Source organism: Elephas maximus, chromosome 15 (assembly GCF_024166365.1).
Source record: "Elephas maximus indicus isolate mEleMax1 chromosome 15, mEleMax1 primary haplotype, whole genome shotgun sequence".
Lineage (NCBI taxonomy): Eukaryota > Metazoa > Chordata > Mammalia > Proboscidea > Elephantidae > Elephas > Elephas maximus.
In genome coordinates this window covers 72,494,243-72,512,706 of record NC_064833.1, presented here as the reverse complement: position 1 = coordinate 72,512,706, position 18,464 = coordinate 72,494,243, and the positions used below count along the sequence as shown (strand labels likewise).

General features: G+C 38.8%; 1 protein-coding gene across 5 annotated transcripts in view; it reads right to left on the bottom strand.

Moving 5' to 3' along the window:
* The window catches only part of SLCO5A1 (solute carrier organic anion transporter family member 5A1), a 173,181-nt gene that overhangs the window by 13,770 nt on the left and 140,947 nt on the right, over window positions 1-18,464 (bottom strand). For all 5 annotated transcript variants that reach the window (XM_049853849.1, XM_049853852.1, XM_049853853.1 and 2 more), the window contains one exon: window positions 11,008-11,206. In XM_049853849.1, coding sequence (XP_049709806.1) covers window positions 11,008-11,206 — 199 coding nt within the window. The remainder of the gene's footprint in view (window positions 1-11,007; window positions 11,207-18,464) is intronic.

The following is an 18,464-nucleotide window of genomic DNA, read 5'->3' as shown; positions in this document are numbered from 1 at the left end:
TAGTGGACAGAACCCAGGGATGTTGCTAAACATCCACGATGCACAGGACTGCCCCCACAACAAAGAACTATCTGGAGCAAACGTCAATAGTTCCAAGGCTGAGAAACCTTACTGTAGACCAACTACCACATTCTACAGATGATGAAATGGAGTCCCAGGGAGGCCAAATGATGTGCCATGGAGCTGATTAATGCTTTGCTAACTAGCATTATATAAAAAGTATTCTGGTGCACATTACCATTCTCTTCACCGGCACTTCAAAAACTCAACTACAAGCCATGACCAAACAAGAGATTTTATATGCCTGCATAATTAGTCACTCAAAATGATAGGCTTCAGTGCCGTCCCAATACGGATATTACTGTTGCTATTTAGAAATTACATGGCATTTCATATTAACAGCATGCTTTGCACTCATTTATGACAGCCACAGATTCCAAGGGTATACTGCTCTTCTTAGAGGGTATCTCCACTCAAGAGGAAAGAACCTAAAGAGAATATCGACAGATATTCAAGACCCACTGATTACGGGAAGGCTAAAGCTTTCAGGAAACCGAGGCACAGTCTAGGTCACTCTTGTATATGTTTCATTTTTTTCATGAGATCATGATATCTAATACAAAGAAATGATAAATGTGAAAAACTCTAAGAAAATCAATTCAGGCAACAAATATAAATAGCAGTGAAAGAAAGAAGGTATTCACTAAAAGGTCATTAGTGGAAATGGTGATAGTGGCACAACAAAGACACCGACATGGTTAATCTCTTACATTGTGCTCATGGAAAAAGAAGCCATTGTTAAAAATAATGTCTTGTTTGGCTGTTACTCGCTTTCCAGAAAAGAGACTGGATTATAATAATAGAGCAAGTTTTAAAACCTGAGTGATATTAAGCAGAAGTGGTGGTGCAAATGGTTAATGTGCTCGGCTGCTAACGGAGGGTTGGAAGTTCGAGTCCACCCAGAGGTAGTTCAGAAGAAAAGCCTGGTGATCTGCTTCCAAAAAATCAGTCATTGGAAACCCTGTGGAGCACAGTTCTGTTCTGACACACCTGGGGCCGTTACAGGTCGGGTCGACTGGACAGCAACTGATTTTTAACATCAAGCAACTTCTCATTAGCCTAACGTGCATCCATCACGGGGGCATAAAATGCACAGGGGCTGCTGTGCACCACACTAACCCTCGTGTCAAGGGGATGTGCGCTGTTTTTCCAATACGCAAAAGCATTTCTGATGAGACAGCCTTCCAGATAAGAGGCTCTTGTTAATTTGTGAGTCAGTGAAAGTGTTAGCTTCAAGTGAGGCACAGGGCCCCACTAACAATGCCTTCTAACCGCATGGTCCAAGCTGCAAGCCTGAGAGTCACACATCATATCTTACCACAAAAATTACAGAATTATGGAGCTAAAGAGATGGAAGGAGTCACTGGGATTATCTAGTACAACCTCCTAATTTTAAAGGTAAGGAAACTATGAGGGGTGTGCTAATGTGCCTCACTGTCATTGAGGCCTCAAGAAAACCAGCCATGAGGAGATGACAAAAAAGAGAATGAGAAAAAAAAAAAAAAAAAATCAGACTTGCTGCCCAATTTTTATTAAATCAATCACTTAAGAATCTGTGTTTACTTCAGGCAATTTACGATAATAAAACAGATTGTCGTGGAATATGAAAAATATCTGCCATAGCATCTAGGAGCCATTACAGCTAGATATGTAAGGACATAGTTGCCCACAAATATCTCACACACACACACACACACACACACACACCAGCAATTGTGGCCCATCATTCCACCCCAAGACCTAAAGAATACCTGAACCTCCCTATCTGACAAACGTCTACTGGTCCCCATAAATCAAAGAGAAGCCTCCAAACTTTCCTTCTGCCTCCTCTTAACTTTCTCCCTATTACTCTACAGTAGCTGTCTGACATTGGGCCAAATCATTTAGTCTTTCTGAACTTCAGACTGCTGATACCTCTCCTGCCTACATGAGATGAAAGCCAAGAGTCATCAACTAGGGGGGCTATATGATAATGTATGTAAAGCATGGGTTTACTAGAGGACAATAGACATGCATCAAAGTTGTAACTACTGCATTCAATCGTTATTTTTATTGTTAAAGCTTCCTTTAGCCTTGTAGTCAACAAATTCAAGCCATGTATTTAAAATTTACATGTAATAATTGTTATGGATTGAATTGTATCCCCCCCCAAAATATGTGTTGTAAATCCTAAAACCCTATACCTGTGAATGTAATCCCATTTAGGAATAGGGCTTTCTTTATTATGGTAATGAGACCATGTAACTGCAGACCAGGCACAGAGAAGGAAACACAAACAGAGGGGAGGATGTGGGCCACGTGAAGATGGCCAAGCAACTGAGGAACAGAAGCTAAAAAAGAGACAAGGACCTTCCTCCAGAGCCGACAGAGATAGGCCCTTCCCCTAGAGATAAAAAAAAAAAAAAAACAGAAATTTTGGGAGGCACCTCAAATTAGGACTTCTAGCCTTCTGAACTGTAAGAAAACAAATTTCTGTTTGTTAAAGCCAACCACTTGTGTTATTTCTATTACAGCAGCATCAAGAAACTAAGACTATAACCTGCAATGTATACAAACCATCTTGTATAAATCCAAAATACCCGTGTCCCTTGTGCAATGTTTTGAATACCTTTATCTATTATTAAAGTAATATATATTCATTGTGGAAAATTTGGCAAACACAAAGGACTAAAAAATAAAATTATATTTACATACAACATTGGCACGCAGAAATATCCACTGTTAGGATCTTAGCTTATTTCTTGCCTTTTTTCAGTGTGCATATAGGTTAACAGTCATAACATATCATAATCAAGATTTATATGCAGTTTTAAATTCTATTTTATTTCTTAGAAACATTACATGATGAACATTTCTCTATGCACTATTTTAAGATGAGGGCGTAGACTGGTAAATTTAATAATATTCATAGGGGCTTTTGAAATAAAAAGGCTTATTATGCTTGAACAAATATTGTATACTCTTTTATAGACTTGATTTGTTTCAATCTTGGTTACAAAACTTAAAAATCAATGGAAAGAAAATTTTCTTAAACTTCATATCCTCACAATACTCCTAAAGTGAAGTAAAACAAATTGTGTTTTTATCTCCAATTATAGCCAAAAATATATGGAATCAAATTAATTATAGCTAGAAATGAACTTGAAGCCTATTAATAGAACTAGGTACAATAATCTATAAATATCTATACCTAGGATCCTTTAAGCAAACTTTTTTTCCTCTAGTTTTTAGGAATTGCTTTTAAAATAAGCAATATCTGTAATAAACAAAAGATTCTGAATGGTGCCAAGAGATTTAAACAGTGAAAGAAAAACTTCAGTAGATGAAGCTGTCCGTGAACCACAGGTGATGAGATGAATGGTTTAACTGGGGAACTTAGGAGAGATCTGACCAGAAACGCTAGTCTCCTAGAAGAGCCTGGACTAGAGTACTACCTAAATACACTACGTGGCTGGATGGCAAGGCTAGGTATGAAGACAAGGAAGATGAGATGCACCTATGGGAAGCTAAGGCCAAAAGTCTGAACTAACAGACCATATTTACTTAATTTCTATAGTCTTAACGCTATGCCCCTGGGTGGCGCAAACAGTTTGTGCTCGACTACTAACCTAAAGGTTGGTGATTCAAACCCACCAGTGGTACAACTGAAGAAAGGCCTGGCGATCTGTTTCTGTAAAGACTACAGCCAAGAAAACTCTAGGGAGCAGTTCTACTCTGTAATACATGGGGTCACCATGAATCAGAATTGGCTCAATGGCAACAGGTTGGTTTCAGCACCATAGGGGACTAAAACCATATAGAGAGAAGTAGCTTTAGGAAAGAACTACAAGCTTGGAGCTTTGGGAGCTGAGTGGAGCCAAGTGGGCCACCCTGGCCAACAGTCACTGCCAAGATGAAAACACCAAGAAAATGCTTCCTTGTTGCTTTGTATCTTCAAGAAATCACCCTTGCAGAAGTTTTGGCCCCGTCACTCAAGTCACGAAACCAGAAGATGATATGATAGATTTTACTTTAAGTTCAAAGAGATGACACTTGATAAATGAAAGATATTAAAGTTAGAATTATTCAATGATTTATCAAGATTTAGTACCAGTTAAAAATTCTGTACTTGGACATCACATTTAACCCCAATTAAAAAAATTATTTGGGGGATAGGTAGAGCGAAGAGCAATAACTCACATTACCCAACATATTTATATGAAATATTGCTTCAGCCACATAGTTTTCACTCCAAATCTCAGCTCTTTTGGCTGCAAGATGGTTAGAATGCATCTTTTCAAAATACAGCTCAGCAGATACAGAGGGGAAGCAAAAACACATTTCCAAATTAAAATGACAGGGAAATTCTGGGTGCTGAGGATGTAATTTCTTGAGTTGGAAACGAGCCAGAATATTAGCTAGAGCTTCTAGGTCCCTTCATAATGAGAAATCATCTAATTCTCAAGTCTGAATTTTCTAAGGGAGCCACGAATAGCAAGCAGGTCAGGTTCATTCCACAGAAAGACAGTGACTCCCTCTGGACACCACAGAAAAAAGTTCATCTTCCCTGAATCATCCCAACTCCACCTCAGGCACTTAGGTTATTCACGAGTACTCAGTGTGGATGCAAAGACGGCCAGTCCTTAACACCTTTAGTGTCAGAAAATACACCACGAGGGTGAATCTGGACCCCTTACTCACCAACTTTAATGGATGGAATTGGCTTACATACTGCGCTCTCCTCTTTGTGAAGTTTTTTTGTCTTGGAGTTTTTTGGGTTTTTTTTTTTCCCCCTTCTTATTTCCGGATAGTTTAATAATAAAAAGCACTGTATTCAGAACCTGGGTTCAAATCCTAGTCCCACCATTTTCTAGCTGTGTGACTTCAAGCAAATTAACCTCTCTGAACCTCTTTCTCCTCATATTTAAAATGAGTAATATATCATGAAATCGTTGTCATTCATCAATTGCTTACTATTTTTATCCTATAAGAGACAGGTACTATTATTAATGCCATCTTAATGAAAAGGAAGGTCCCGGGTGGTGCAAACAGTTAATGTGCTCGGCTACCAAATGAAAGGTTGGAGGTCCAGGTTCACTCAGCAGCACCTCAGATGAGATGCCTGGCAATCTACTGCTGAAAAGAATCAGCCACTGAAAACCCTACACAGCACAGTTCTATTCTGACACATGGGGTCACCATGAGTTGGAACTGACTGGACAGCAACTGGTTTAATGATAAGAAAACTGAGGTACTGAAAGATTAATGAATTTGCCAAGTACTTCATTTAATTCTCATATTATTCTACAAGAGAGGTACTTTCAGTACCCTCGCCTTAAAGATGTGGAAACCAAGGACAGAAAGGTGAAATAATATACCCATAGTCACAAAGCTAGTTAGTATGTGGCAAGTCTGGGACGCAAATCGAGACTACGGACTAGAGCTCTACAGAGCAACGGCTGTAGGTGTGCAGAGCACTCAGCATTATGCCTGTAACTCAGCTGTACTGAGATTTTAGGGAACAGTGTGGCACTGAGAGAAGTGGTTACATCCTTTACAGCTCTCTTAGTAAGGTGCTGTGTGTGCATGCCCAGAGGCCCAGAGGTGTGTGCATGCCTAGAGGTGTGAGCCTATAAATACAAAATTCAAAACAGTACCTCAGCGTGGCGTTCAGGAAGAACCTGAACCCTGGAATCAGACAATTTGGGTTTGATTCCATTCCAGCTCCTTATTAACTGATGACTTTAGGCAAATCACTTTAATCTCTAAACCTCAGTTTCTTTAACTGAAACACGGGGATAGTAATGCCTACGGGAGAGCAATGTTGTAAGCATTAGATATAAAAGATACACACGGTGCCAATCACCACATCTGAGCCAAACAGGCTCCTAATACAGGCTCTCTTTTCACTTCCGTTCCCTTTACCTCTCCCCTTATTTTAAAGGAGAAAAAAATCCCACAGGCAAATCTCAAAACCATGCAGAACAGGAGACAGCTTTTACTAGGCAAGCCATCCGCATACCACAAAGCAGGGTGAGCACAAGAGCACTCATCCAAAAGAGCAAGAAGAGGCTGAAATGTAGCCCACGCCCAGCTTAGAGAAAGGGTCCTATTTTTCTATCAGAGGTGCTGCGCCACACAGAAGTGTTTACACTAATTCATTCTCAGGCTATCTTCCTAGAAGTACTTGGGAAGCCAGAGAAATACCTCTATGGAAACTGGGTTTTTCTTTTGCCAATTTATAAACTTTGTTGAAGTCAGGCTGGAATGACTGGGTGCCTGAGGAAGCTTCCAGCACATCTAATCAAGTTGCTTCTTTGTTGAATACAATCAAATGAGAAGAGGTGTGCCACAAAACGCAGATTTAGACAATTAAGATGCATATTTACATCAAGTTCTTCCTAGTTTCAGCATTTATGTGAGTAACATCCCTGAGCAGAGGTAGACTCTAGACATCCATTCATGTTTTAAAGAAGAAAAGGAAATTGATTTGTATGACCTAGAAGGCAAAGGAATAGAGACAAGAACCTAACACCTTTTTAGCACCAACCAACTGCTAGAATCTATGCTCGAAAATCCCAGAAACCTTCTTTCTCCCATATAACCTCATAATAAAAAGTAACAAAATAAACAAAAAACACATTTTTGTTTAAAATGTTCGAATGCTTTAAATTAGAGGGTGAAGATGGGGGAAGGAGACATTTCTTTTTCATTATTTACCCTTCTGTATTATTTTTAATTCTTTCAACCACATGTGTTTAATTATGCTTTGAACCAGGTGACATTATCAATAATTTTACATATGAGGAAGCCGAGACTCAATATTAGGCAACTTTTTTTTTCTTAAATTTTTATTGTGCTTTAAGTGAAAGTTTACAAATCAAGTCAGTCTCTCACACAAAAACATACACACCTTCCTACATACTCCCAATTGCTCTCCCCCTAAGACAGCCCGCTCCCTCCCTCCACTCTCTCTTTCCATGTTCATTTCGCCAGCTTCTAACCCCCTCTACCCTCTCATCTCCCCTCCAGGGAGATGCCAACATAGTCTCAAGTGTCCACCTGATCCAAGAAGCTCACTCCTCACCAGTATCCCTCTCCAACCCACTGTCCAGTCCAATCCCTGTCTGAATAGTTGGCTTCGGGAATGGTTCCTGTCCTGGGCCAACAGAAGGTCTGGGGGCCATGACGAATGGGGTCCTTCTAGTCTCAGTCAGACCATTAAGTCTGGTCTTTTTACAAGAATTTGGGGTCTGCATCCCACTGCTCTCCTGCTCCCTCAGGGGTTCTTTGTAGGTAACTTTTTTTATATAAGATCGCACAGCTAGAAAATGATGAAGCCAGTATTTGCCTTTGAAAATAACACCATCTTTGAAAAATGAGTTGGAGAGGATCATGGAGAGAAGTTCAGGAAGCTCATTCTTGGACCTCCTCCTTCTCACTAATGTGGAATACTAGGTTTTCTGCTAAAAAAAAAAAAAAAAAAAAGCGAGATAAAGGACTTGAAGAAAGAGGAATCTGGAAAGTTGGAACAACCATCATGGGGTGTGCAAAAGGACGCTGAAGGGGCCAAGGAAATGGATTGCTCAGCAAAGATGAGAGCCTGCTAAGGTTGGAGCTCATAAATTTGTAATGGTGCCAATCAGCACAATTATATAATTTTTTCCCAGTAATGCTGGCAAGTCCAGAACCAGGATTGGCAAGACAGATGTGGTGTTAAGCAAGGGCTTTAACAGTCTTGAGGGGACTTTCAGTTTAAAAGTAGATAAGACATAGAGCCTACCTTCTACTCCTAAGAATGTACTTGAAATAAAAGTCAAGTAGAATTAGAAAGAATAAAGCCATAACAGCAAAGTGAAAAGGAAAGCAAAACACCAAATTTCATGAAAACGCCAAGTCGATAGGCACGGGTTTTTAAGAAATGGGCTTAAAGCTGCTATTGAGGAAGAGGAGCTAGCCTGCCCTATGGAGGCTCCACAAGCTCTGAGCTCAGCTGTGACCTGAGGCAAAAACGAGATGTGGAGCTGAAAACAACGGGACTCCCTGAAGACCTGTGGGACAGAAAGCTGTAGTAGGGGCCCCTTCCATTCCCATCTATCCACCCATTCCCATCCTCAATTCAGCACTCAGAGGTTCATCAGGAAATTCTGGTCTAGTGAAATTAGAAGACATTCCAAAAGCTAAAGCTTCTATTCTAGGTGTTGTCACCTCAGAATAAAGTTCCCTTGTTCTTGTGTTTGAGGGGAGGGAGGAGGTGGCATATCACCTGACAGTCAGTATATTGGACCGAGTGCTGTCACTCTGGCACTACTGCTCCCGTCTAAGGCTGGGAGCTACACGGCCCACATCCCCTTCTCAATATGGTTTCAGGCTAGAGTCAGCTAACTGGAAAACTCAAGTAGGAATTAGAAAGTGGGAGAGAAGTAAAAACCATTCCTCTTAGAAGTTCATGGGAATCAGACACAGTAACAACCAGACCCTGAGGTGCCCAGGGAAGCCCAGCTTGTCCTTTCCTTCCACTTTGTCCCCAGCTCATCTTGGATCACTGTCCCTGCTGACCAAGAACAGCCCCACCCCCAGAGACACTAGTCCTCACAGAGACAGACATTTCCACTGACCTCACCACAAACTCCCTTTTTGTGATCCCATTCAGGTGTCAAACACACAATTTCTTGGATTTTCCTGCAAGTTCTGAGGTAGCCTCTAAGCCTCTAAGGTACGTACTATTATCATCACCCCCATTTTACAAACTGAGGCTTAGAATGAATAAAACGGCCAAGCAAAAGCAAGATTCAAATTCAGATTCAACTTAAGAACCTGAGTTCTTACCACTCTTCTGTACTGCTCTTCAATTTTTAAAGACTTTATTTCCTATACCACATACCTCATACATGCTGTCATCTTACACACACACACACCCTGTCTCCTGGTGGAAAAATAATTCTCAGGACAAATGACTGTATTCTGTAATCTAAATAAATTCTGATTAACAGGTTCTTCTTTTTTTTTGGTTGGTTTGTTGGTCACTCTAACATTCTAGGTTGGAAAGATAAAATTGAAGCTTTTCTTATTCAAATTTCAAATGGAAAGTTTTATAACATAAAACTCCACTGACAATCAAAAGGAAACCAACCCATTGGTTTGCACCAAGCACTCAGCAACAAATCCCTGTGGAATGAGTGGCTCCTACTGAACCTACATGTACATAGGAAGTAAGAGTCCTGGTTTTTATAACTGTCAAAGGAGAGTTCTCTGCCTTCTCTTGGCAAGGCAGTGGAGAAATCAGTACTCAGATGTATTTCTGCTGGGGGTAAAGACTGGTACAACACCTGTAGAGGCAATTTGGCAGTATTTATTGCAATTTCACTTCTGGGAATTTATCCTACAAGTATACGGTGCACAAAAGAAATGATATATGCATGAAGTTATTTACTATAGCATTGTTTTTAATGACTAAAGATTGGAAACAACCCAACTTCCATCAGTTGGGGACTGGTTAAATTACAAAATGGAATAAAATTGAATGCTATACCATGGTTAAAAAAACAGTGTTTACAGGTCCAGCCGCTGTAGCCAGATGGCCTGGGGTTAAGTCCTGCGTTCTCTGCAGCACTGGGCTGGAAGTAGCCACCCTGGATCCTGAGATCCACCTGCTAAATTTTCAGGGATTTTGCCAACTACTTGTCAAGTATGGAGACTGTTAAAAATTATGTAAGTTTACGATTAAATAAACTATATCAAAAACAAAGATAATACTGAAAACTCGTTACCTTCTAATTATTTTACTACATGTTATTATTTTCTATGTCTAATATTAATCTAACAATGGACTCAAACATACCACCAATTATGAAGGTGGTGCAGGATTGGGCAATGTTTTATTTTGTTATACATAAGGTCACCATGACTCAGAGTCAACTCAAGGGCAGCTGACAACAACAACACATCTAATTGTATCTATATATCAGGTTATTTATGTCTATTGTATCTGTGTGAAGGGAATATTATGTAATGGTGTCCAGTTGAGTACCTCTTCTCAACTCAGTATTCAGTGTCTTCATGTTGGCAGTTTGAAACTGGTTATGATGGGAGTATTTACACCACAGAAATTGGTAAACTTTACAAATTGGGTTTTTTTTTCTTTTTCTTGGAGAGCCATTTGTTAAACATTTATCAGCACACCGCTGGGTAACTGTGACGTGTACTTCAGTTTTATCTTCTGGAAAATTGGAATAATAACAGCACCTACTTTATGGGATTATTGTGAAGATGAATGAGTTAATATACATAAAGCAATTAGAAGAATCCCTGGCATGCCTTAAAGTCAATGTAAGGTTATCTCTTCTGTTTATTATTATTACTGATAAAAATCTTCAAGCTTCAGTGTTACTTAAAAAAAAAAAAAAAGTCTCCAAAGAAGGCTCATAAAATTATGTATAGAATGCTATCTTTTGGATATAAAACAAGAAAATTTTAAAACATATGTTCATAATTTACTGTATTTGCATAAAGCAGCCTTGGAAGGATAAGCAAGAAATGCATAAAATTGGTCTCCTCTTTGCCTTTGAATAGAGGGGTGGGGAAAGTAGGTAGATGGAGGACATAAGTGACAGTAAGACTTCTCATTGTACATTGCATTTTCACTGAATTTTATGTTTTTAAACTATGTGAATGTATTACCTATTCAAAACATTATGTTAAAAAAGAAAAGATTTCATTAATTCATCAAGCATTTCTTCTATAACTGCTGTAACCAAAATGCTATAGAAGACACCCTCTAAGGATCAAAAAAGACACAGAAGGAGACTATGGCCTCTGTGCTCCAAGAGTACAAGCATGCTCAAAGCACACACAGTGAGAATAACCTGGGGCACAGGGCAGGCATGAGTCTAATCAGAGGCATATAAACACTTCGGGATTTTGTATTTACATTATAATGAAATGAAATGCTTCTTCAACTGTACTTACCCTGTTGTATAAGGGATGTTTATGCCTCCTAGATTAATACTTTCACATCCAACAATAAATAGGGTGGAGAAACACAGTAAAGACACACCACTGCAGATCATTGCTAGCTTTGCAGATTCTCTCGCACCAAGTTTCAGTTTTTTTATAATGTAGCCTCCCAGGACAATACCAACACCAGCGCTGGGGACAATAATAACACCTGGGGAGAAGAAGGGAAGGACAGGATTAATTTGAAATAGTGTACATAATTATTTGCATTTTCAAGCTATTTTATTTCTATTTACTCATTAGTACTAGGGTAAAGAGTAAAAACTTATTATAATCAATAAACCTTCAGAGTGTTCACATACGTTTATACTGCATTTTATATAGTATGATATTTTATAATTTTTATTATAATATTTTATAGTATAGCATTATTTTCAACAGATATAATCAACAAACGACATATTCAGCATATATACAAAAATTTCACAAAGCAATAAAATAAAGACAAACAATTCATTAGAAAAATAAGCAAAGACTCGAGTAGGCATTTCACCTAAGAGGAAATCCAGATGACCAATAAACACAGGAAAGGGGTTCAACTTCATTTCCAAGAGGGAAATACAAATTAAAACCACAGTGAAACACCACTACATGCCAAGTCTGACAATACCACATGCTGGCAAAGATGCAGAGCAACAGAAATTCTCAACGCTGCTAGTGGGATGTACATTGCTACACCTACTTTGAAAAATAGTTTGGCATTATCTAGTAGAGTTGAAGATATACACGTCTTCATGTATGTACAATCAAGCAATTCTATTCCTGGATCTATACCCTGAATAACTCATGCACACAGGCAACAAAAGAAATAGACAAGATATAATAGGCCCAAACTGAAAATAAAGCAAATTCCCATTAATAGACAAATTAACTGTAGTATATTCATATAATAGAGTATTACTATTCAGCAATAAAATTTAAGAGCTATAGCTGTACACAACTATGTGGATGAATCACACAAACACCATGCTGGATGGAAGAAGCAAAACATAACAAAATACACATGATGTTATTGCATTTGTACAAAGTTCACAAACAGGTAAAACTAAGCCAGATTGTTTAAGGATGCATACACAGGTAGTACAGCTACAAAGAAAACCCAGGAAGTAACTGCCATAAAAGCCAAGGTAGTGGTGCTGTGGGAGGGCGAGATCAGGAAGGGATACAGAGGGCTCCTCTGGTGTTGAAATATTTCATTCCGTGACCTGGGTAATAGTTACACAAGTGTTCATTTTATGATTATTCGTTATCTCTAACTTTTGTTTTACGCACTTCTTGTGCATTGTATTTCACGGTTAAAAAAAGAAGTTGAAAAAGAAATAGGGTGTCTGCCAAGAACTTTACTATCTAAAAGAGACTAACAAGTTCATAGATAATTAAAAAACAAAACAAAAACCAGTTACCATTTGGTTGATTCTGACTACTCATGGTGACCCCATGTGTGTCAGAGTAGGACCGTTCCATACGGTTGTCAGTGGCTGATTTTTCAGAAGTAGATCACCAGGCCTTTCTTCTGAGGTGCCTCTGGGTGGACTCAAACCTCTTACTTCTCCGTGTGTGTTAACAGTTTGCGGTACCCAGTGACCTCAATGGGTAATTAGAGTACGATAAAACAATTACACAAAGGGTAGGGAGAATATAGCAAAAGAAGCAATTGAGTCTTCCTTGGGAGAAGTCAGGGGAGGCTTCACAAAGGTGAAGACCCAGTATTTGAACTGATACTTGACTGATGAGGCAGAATCTTTGAGATTTGAAAGATGCGGTGGAATCTTCCCAATGGACTAGTGCAGAGAGAACGTTCTACACAAAGGAAAGAGACACAGAGAGGCATAAGAGAACAGAACTGGGGATTCAGAGCAGTCCAAAATATTGGGAGTGTGGAATGAAAGCTGCTAGGAAGTGACTGGACATGAGCGAAGAGCAGTAAGGGAAAGTGAAGCCATGAGAGACCATGGAAAGTTCAGGCTGGTTCTCTGGGCAGTGGGAGGTCACTGAAGAAAGCTAACAGGAGTCTGACATGATGGGAATTGCATGTTACAAAGATCATTTCTGGAACTGATATGGGAGACAGCTTAGATGGGGTCAGAACCAGAGTCAGGGAAAGGGATCAGGCGAGCCACAACAAGGATCTATACGACAGCACAATGAATTAGATAAGGAAGATAGGGAGAGAGGAAGGACCATTGGACGACCCCGATGGTGGTAAGGATACGGAATACAATGAGAAAGGAATATGGGGGAGCAACACAATGAATTCCATTTTAGACACAGTAAGTGTGAAGGGCCTGTGGGATAATCAGGTAGTAATGCCTCACACTCTTATACATGCGGGCCTGAAGCTCAGGGAAGAGCTGGGCTTGGTAATTTATAATCTGTAGATAAATTCATGGCATAGATAGGAGTTTCCAGCAAGACTGCATGGAGTAATAAAAAAAGGAAGCAAAGTCAAAGCCCTGGAGAACAAGCATGCTAATGGAGTATCATAAAAAGATGCATCCACAGAGAAAATTCAAAATGAGCAGCCACAGAAACAGGAAAGAAAAAAAAATGTTTTAAGGTAGAAAAAACTTGGGCTTCAGACAGATTTCAAATCCTCACTCCATCTTTTGTAGTCACGTGATCACAGGCAAGCTTCTTAAGCTCTCTAAACCAGATTTCTTTATTTTGTCACAGAAATGGCTACCTCTCATGTTAGGATGAAGATTACGATGTTATCTGTAAGTAGACATGGTACATAAAAACATAGTAGGCACAATACCAATTGTAGCTATTCTCACTACAGCTGTGCCAAGTAGGCAACTAGGTGATTGGAGATCTTGGCAAGAACAAGTTTAAGACTGTTTTGAAGGAAGAAGCCAGAACGCAGAGGGTTGAGTAATCAGTCGTAAGAATCTTAAAACAAAACAAAACAAAACAAAACAAAAAAACCCGTAGCCATTGAGTTGATTCTGACTCATGGCGACCATACAGGACAGAGCAGAACTGTCCCACAGGGTTTCCAAGGCTGTAAATTTTCACAAAAGTAGACTGCCACATCTTTCTCCTACAGGACGGCTGGTGGGTTCGAACTGCCAACTTTTCAGTCAGCAGCTGAGCGCTTTAACCACTATGCCACCAGGGCTCCTTCATAAGGATCTAGAGACTGGAGTTCAGACTGTTCTTTCTAGAACTTTGGTTGTGAAAGGAAGGAGGAGTATGAGTTTGAGTTAGAGGGAGGCCAAGGTAGAGCCGGGGCTTTGTTTGCTAAGATTTCAGAGAGGATTTAAGCATATGCTCATATGCTGAGAAAAATGGACTGAAAAGGAAAGATTGAATATGGAGGAAACAGATTACCTACTGACAACGCAAGATCCTCGAGAAGTCAAGAAAACATGGAATTAACAGCACAGATGGTCAGATTAGCCCTGGATAGGAAGGGAGAGGCCCCTTCCTCTGACCTGGGAATGAGATACGGGAAAAGCAGATAAGACATTGGGTGGGTGATGGCCCCACAAATGGTAGTTTTTCTGTTTTGCTATTTTCCCATTATTTTGGAAACATAATGTAATACATGTTGTAACAGAACATTTGAAAAGTAAAAAGGACCAAATACCCACTGCTTACATTCTCACATATTTCATTTGCCTTTCTTCTAAGCCTTTTTCCTTATAGAACTGATAACATGCTGTAGATTTAATTTTTTTTTAACAGGTTTGATTTTTCTGAACATTTTATTGTATTTTAGGTGAAAGTCTACACAGCAAATTAGTTTCCCATTCAACAACTCATACTCAAATTGTTTCGTGACATTGGCTGCTATCCCTGCAATGTGTCAGCACTCTTCCTGTTTCCACCTGTCTAGTTCCCCTGCCCCTCCTTGCCTTCTCATCTTTGCTTGTGAGCAAATATTGCCCATTTGGTCTCATACAGTTGGTTGCTCTAAGGAAAAATTTGCTCCCAGGTGTTATTGTTTATCTTATAGGCTTATTATTTGGCTAAAAGGTGATCTCCAGGAGTGGCTGCAGATCCAAGTCAGAAGACTGGCTAAAGGCCATAATCTGAGAGGTTCCACTAGTCTCTATCAAAACAGTAAGTCTGATCTTTTTTATGAATTTGGATTTTGTTCTACATTTTTTCCTGCTCTGTCCAGGACCCTCTATTGTGATCCTGGTCGAAGCGGTTGGTAGTGGTAGCTAGGCATCATCTGGTTCTTCTGGTCTCAGGCTAGAGAAGGTTGTGGTTTGTGTGGGCCATTAGTCCTTTGGACTAACTGTTTCCTTGAACCTTTGGTTTCCTTCACTCTCTTTTGCTCCAGATGGGAGGAGACCAATAGGTGTGTCTTAGATGATCATCTGCAAGCTTTTAAGGCCCCAGACGCTACTCACCAAACTAGAATGTAGAGCATTATCTTTATGAACTATATTATGCCAATAACCTAGATGTCCCCAGAACAGCTTTGATTTTTTTCTTTGGTATAATTGAAAATGAAGTCAACTCTTAGAGGGAAGGGATATTAAGAATTTTAAAATATAGCAAAGGGTTGGAATAGCCATTGTAGGAAAGTGGAGTGAGCACTAAATAAGAATATAAAACAGGCTTGGCAAATGGAGAGTACTGTGAGTCCAGGTGATAGTCAATATCAGAAATCTGCAGCTGCATCAGGGTGCTCTGTGGGACAGTTTGCTCTGGCATGTTCAACAACCCACATACGGAGCAGAGGAGGAGGGCAGGATTCATCTGAGGACTGAATTTTTTTCTGGCTCACATACCTAGTAACAGTTCTAGCCACCTGGAGACAGGATGTGAGAACTTCCAAGATGCCAATAATCAAACTAGCTCACACGACCAGCCTATTAGGGCATATCAAAACAAAACAAAACAAGATGCTATGACACAGTATTATAATAAATAGAATAACTTATTGATGGCTCAGAGACAACAGCCAATATCAAATCATATAAAAAGGCAGATCACAACAGCTTCAGCAAGCCACCAAAACAAATAATCAAGAAACCTTCCGGAGGAAGAGAATTTCCTGGAATTGCTGGAGGTAGAATTCAAAAGATTAATACACAGAAGTCTTCAAGAGATCAGGAAGGAGATCAGGTGAAATGCAGAAAAAACCAAGGAACACACAGATAAAGCAAGAGAGGAACTTTAAAAGGTTGTATCTGAGCATAATTACAAATTTTAACAGGCTGCAAGAGCCCATAGAGAGAGCAAACAGAAATCCAAAAGACTGACAATAAAATTTCAGAATTAGACAACTCAATAGAAAGTCATAGGCAACAATAGTCAGAATAAGTGAGATTGAAGACAGAGCACCTGACACCAATTTTTTGAGGAAAAATCACATAAATGAATTTTTGATAAAAATGAAGAAACCCTAAGAATTATGTGGAACCCTATCAAGAGGAATAACCTACGAGTGATTAGAGTACCAAAACTGGGGGATAACAGAAAATACAGAGAGAATTGGTGAAGATTTGTTGGCAGAAAACTTCCCTGACATCATGAAAGATGAGAAGATATCTATCCAAGAAGCTCATAGAACCCCACGCAAGGTAAAAGAAAAAAAAAAAAAAGCCAAAAAAAAGTCACCAAGACATATTAAAATCAAGTTTGTCAAAACCTAAGATAAAGAGAGAATTTTAAGAGCAGCTAGGGGTAAACAAAAAGTCACCTATAAAGGAGAGTCAATAAGACTAAGCTCTGACTTCTCAGTAGAAATCATGCAGGCAAGAAGGCAATGGGATGACATATATAAAGCCTTGAAGGAAAAAAAAAATGCCAGCCAAGAATTATATATTCAGCAAAACTCTCTCTCGAATATGATGGTAAAATTTAGGACATTTCCAGATAAACAGAAGTTTAGGGAATTTGTAAAAACCAAACCAGAATTACAAGAAATACTAAAGGGAGTCCTCTGATTAGAAAATCAATAACATCGGATAACAACCCAAGGCTAGAAACTAAGGACAGAGCAACTAGATATCAACCCAGATAGCAAAGTCACAAAAGTAAATCAAAGCTAAAACACTGAAAATAGGAAAACAGAGACATCAATACTTAAAAGATGACAACATTAAAACAAAAAAGAGGGACTAAATAATGTAGTCATAGATCTTTCATACAGAGAGGAAGTTAAGGCAATATAAAGAAATAAAAGTTTGGTTTAGACTTAGAAAAATAGGGGTAAACATTAAGGTAACCACAAAAGAAACTAACAATCTTACACATCAAAATAAAAAACATAAAGACTCAGCAAATACAAAATCAAAGACAATGAAAAAGATGAAAAGAAAACATATTAAAAAAAAAAAAAAACTCAGCACAGAAAATTAAGTGGAACAGACAAACTGTCAACAACATGCAAAAAAAAATCAAAATGACAGCACTAAACTCATACCTACCAATAATTATGCTAAAAGTAGACTAAATGCACCAATAAAGAGAGAGTGGCAAAATAAATAAAAAATCCATCTATATGTTGCCTACAAGAGACACAGACTTTAAAGACACAAACTAAAACTCAAAGGATGGGAAAAAATATATCAAGCAAACAACAGTCAATAAAGAGCGGGAGTGGCAATATTAATCTCTGATAAAATAGACTTTAAAGCAAATTCCAACATGAAGACAAGGAAAGGCACTATATAATGATTAAAGGGTCAAAACACCAGGAGGACATACTGTAATAAATATTTACACACCTAATGACAGGACTCCAAAACACATAAAACAAACTCTAAAAGTATTGAAAAAAGAAACAGACAGCTCCACAATAACAGTAGGAGACTTCAACACACTGCTTTCGGTGAGGAACAGAATATCCAGAGAAGCTCGATAACGATATGGAAGATCTAGATGCCACAATCAACCAACTTAACCTCATAGACATATACAGAACACTCCACCCAACAGCAGCCAAGTATACTTTCTTTTCCAAAGCACATGGAATATTCTTCAGAATAGACCACATATTAGGCCACAAAGCAAGCCTTAACAGAATCCAAAACATCAAAATATTACAAAGCATCTTTCCTGACCATAAAGCCATAAAAGCAGAAATCAATAACAGAAAAGCAAAAAAAAAAAAAAATCAAATAAGTGGAAACGGAACAACACCATGCTCAAAAACTACTGGGTTATAGAAGAAATTAAACACAGAATAAAGAAATTCATAGAATCAAACAAGAATGAAAACACATTCTACCAGAACCTTTGGGATACAGCAACAGCAGCTCTCAGAGGCCAATTTACTGCAATAAATGCACACATACAAAAAGAAGAAAGGGCCAAAATCAAAACATTAAACCTACAACTTGAACAAATAGAAAGACAGCAGCAAAAGAAGCCCTTGGGCACCAGAGAAAGGAAATAATAAAAATTAGAGCAGAATTAAAATGAAATAGAGAATCAAAGAACAA